At 71.9% G+C, this 2,282-nt stretch overlaps 1 protein-coding gene across 1 annotated transcript in view; it reads right to left on the reverse strand.

The window, feature by feature from the left end:
* Nucleotides 1-2,282, reverse strand: part of ENGASE (endo-beta-N-acetylglucosaminidase) — a 7,176-nt gene that overhangs the window by 1,664 nt on the left and 3,230 nt on the right. The window contains 5 exon segments of the mRNA XM_012734574.1: nt 343-508; nt 646-815; nt 970-1,100; nt 1,440-1,588; nt 2,041-2,242. Of these exon segments, the coding sequence (XP_012590028.1) occupies nt 343-508; nt 646-815; nt 970-1,100; nt 1,440-1,588; nt 2,041-2,242 (818 nt within the window).

Raw genomic sequence — 2,282 nt, forward strand, 5'->3', positions numbered from 1 at the left:
GCCGGGCCGGCCCGCCGTCCGAGCCCTCAGGCGGGCGCCTGCACGTCCCTCTCACTGGCTGAGGACTGGCTGGGAGGGTCCTTCGGTCCTGGGCTCATTTACCCACCCAGGTAAGTGAGCGGGCGCAGGCCCCGGTGGCCAAGCGCAGGGACCGGCACCCCGGGAGGCAGCAGGTCCCGTGCAGCCCCCAGCAGCCCGACTGTGGCCCCAGCGGCAGCCGGCAGACGGGAGCTGCCAGGGTTGAGGGCGCAGCCTGGGCCAGCACGGGCCCTGAGCCTCAGTGTGGGGAGAGCAGCTGCCGCTCCCCCTGGGAGCCCCCCGGCCCCGCAAGGGCACACCCACCTTGGCGGTGTCGAATCGGCCCCCGACCACGTTCCCCCGGGCGAACACGTCGATGCCCACGTACACGTCGGCCCGGCGCCGGCCGGCCTGCTCCAGCATCCGCTCCAGATGCTCCTCCCGCCAGTTGTAGTTGGTGAAGAAGCCGTCGCAGGCCTCGAAGAAGACCCTCCACGCAGACAGGGCCCGGTGAGGCGCGGCCGGCGGCCCTCGCTCGGCCGGACACGCGGCAGGCACGCCCGCCGCCTTCCGCCTGGCAGCCACCAGGTCACGCCTGGGGGTGGGGGCGGGGGGCTCCCAGCTCACCTGTTGTGCTCGTTCAGCTCATCCTGCCACCTGAGCTGCCCGCTGGTCACCACGCTGTCGTACCAGAGCACCAGCCCCCCTGGGAGCTGTTGGTGGAGCTGGGCGGTCAGGTAGCGGAGGAAATGGGGCGTGTTCCCCACTGCCGCCGGCTAGGAGAGACCGTGAAGCCCCTCCGTGAGGCCCAGAGGCGGGGGGCCGTGATGGGGAGCCACGAGCCCCGCCCCCGCGGGCAGCGTGCTCTGGGCCCCAGCTGCTGCCCAAGCCGGTGAACGGGTTGAACGTGTCTATTATTGTTCTGACTTTGAACGCTCCGCGGCCCCAAGCCGCAGTAAACCCTCGGAAGAACTGGGCCACCCGGACCAGCTGGTCGGCCACGGCGCGGAAGGAGCGCTCCTCCCCGGCCAGGAAGGCCTCGCAGAGCCGCCCACCCTCCTTCCACTCGGTGATGAGCGTCCCTGCAGGGCGGAGCGGCAGGTCAGCCTCTGCCCGCTGGCCAGTGGCCCCGGACAACTAGTGAGTCAGACCCCGGGGGTGGGGGTAACCCCGTCAGTGCTGCGACAAGTGACAGGGAGCGGGGCAGCGCTGCCCGCCAGGGCTGGCCCCGGCCACCCCGCCGGCGTGCGGGAGCCGGCCCCAGGCGGCGCTCCCTGGCGCTGTCGTCCAAGGCTCTGACCGCGCCTGGCCGGCAAAGCTGGGACCCCCGGCCGCGCCCTCACAGAAAGGCCGGCCGAGAGGGCCGAGCCCCGGCTGCCCGCAGGGGCCGAGGCCAGGCCGAGGGGGGTGCCGGCCCTTACCCAGCACGCAGACCCCGTGACTGTGGGCGACGTTGGTCCAGCCCACTGGCGGGATGGTGACCATGTGGTGGCTGAAGTACACGAAGATGTCGATGTACTGCCAGTGGTAGAAGGTGTAGGGGTCGGCCATGCGGGAGCCCTGGATGAACCTGGGCGCGAGAGAGACGCGGTCAGGCCCAGGGCAGGGGCCTGGGGACAGGCACGGGAGGGCCGGCAGTGCCCGCAGGGTCCTCCTCTGCTTCCCTGGCCAGCGCCGCCTGGCCGCCTCCAGGCTGGGGTCGGCCTGCGCCCCAGAGCCCCTCGCCTGCCTGCGTCGCGCCCCACGCCAGCTCCGGTCAGGCCACCCCACCAACGGTCATTTTATGGCTGTTTAGGATGAGTGGACGCTGCCCAGAGGGTGGGGAAGGAGGGGTGCGGCCACGCACCCCCAGCCAACAACGCCGTGAGGAAGAGCGGGCGGTGGGGGCAGCGCGAAAGTCCAGTTCCGGGCCCGCCCCGCCCCGCTCTAAGAGTCCGGGCTGCGTCCGGGGCAGAGCCGTGCCTGGCGCGGGCTCCCCTGCTGTGCAGCGCCCTCCCTCTGTCCCGCCAGTGATGGCCTCACCTGTCACCCAGGTACCCGCCCATCATGTCGTGGCACAGCAAGGTGCGGGGCCTCTGGCTGCTCAGCGGGGGCTGGCGGGCCTCCAGGGGCTTCGAGGCCACGTTGAAGCTGTCGTCGGCGGTGGGCGCCCATGCCAGGAGCTCCTCCAGGGAGGACAGGTAGAAGCTCACGGGGCTGCCGGTGTCCTTGTCGTAATACCTGGCTAGTCGGAGGCGGGCGGCAGCGAGCGTTACTGGCCCACC

This window comes from Condylura cristata, unplaced genomic scaffold (genome assembly GCF_000260355.1).
Source record: "Condylura cristata isolate star-nosed mole 26May11 unplaced genomic scaffold, ConCri1.0 scaffold00060, whole genome shotgun sequence".
NCBI lineage: Eukaryota > Metazoa > Chordata > Mammalia > Eulipotyphla > Talpidae > Condylura > Condylura cristata.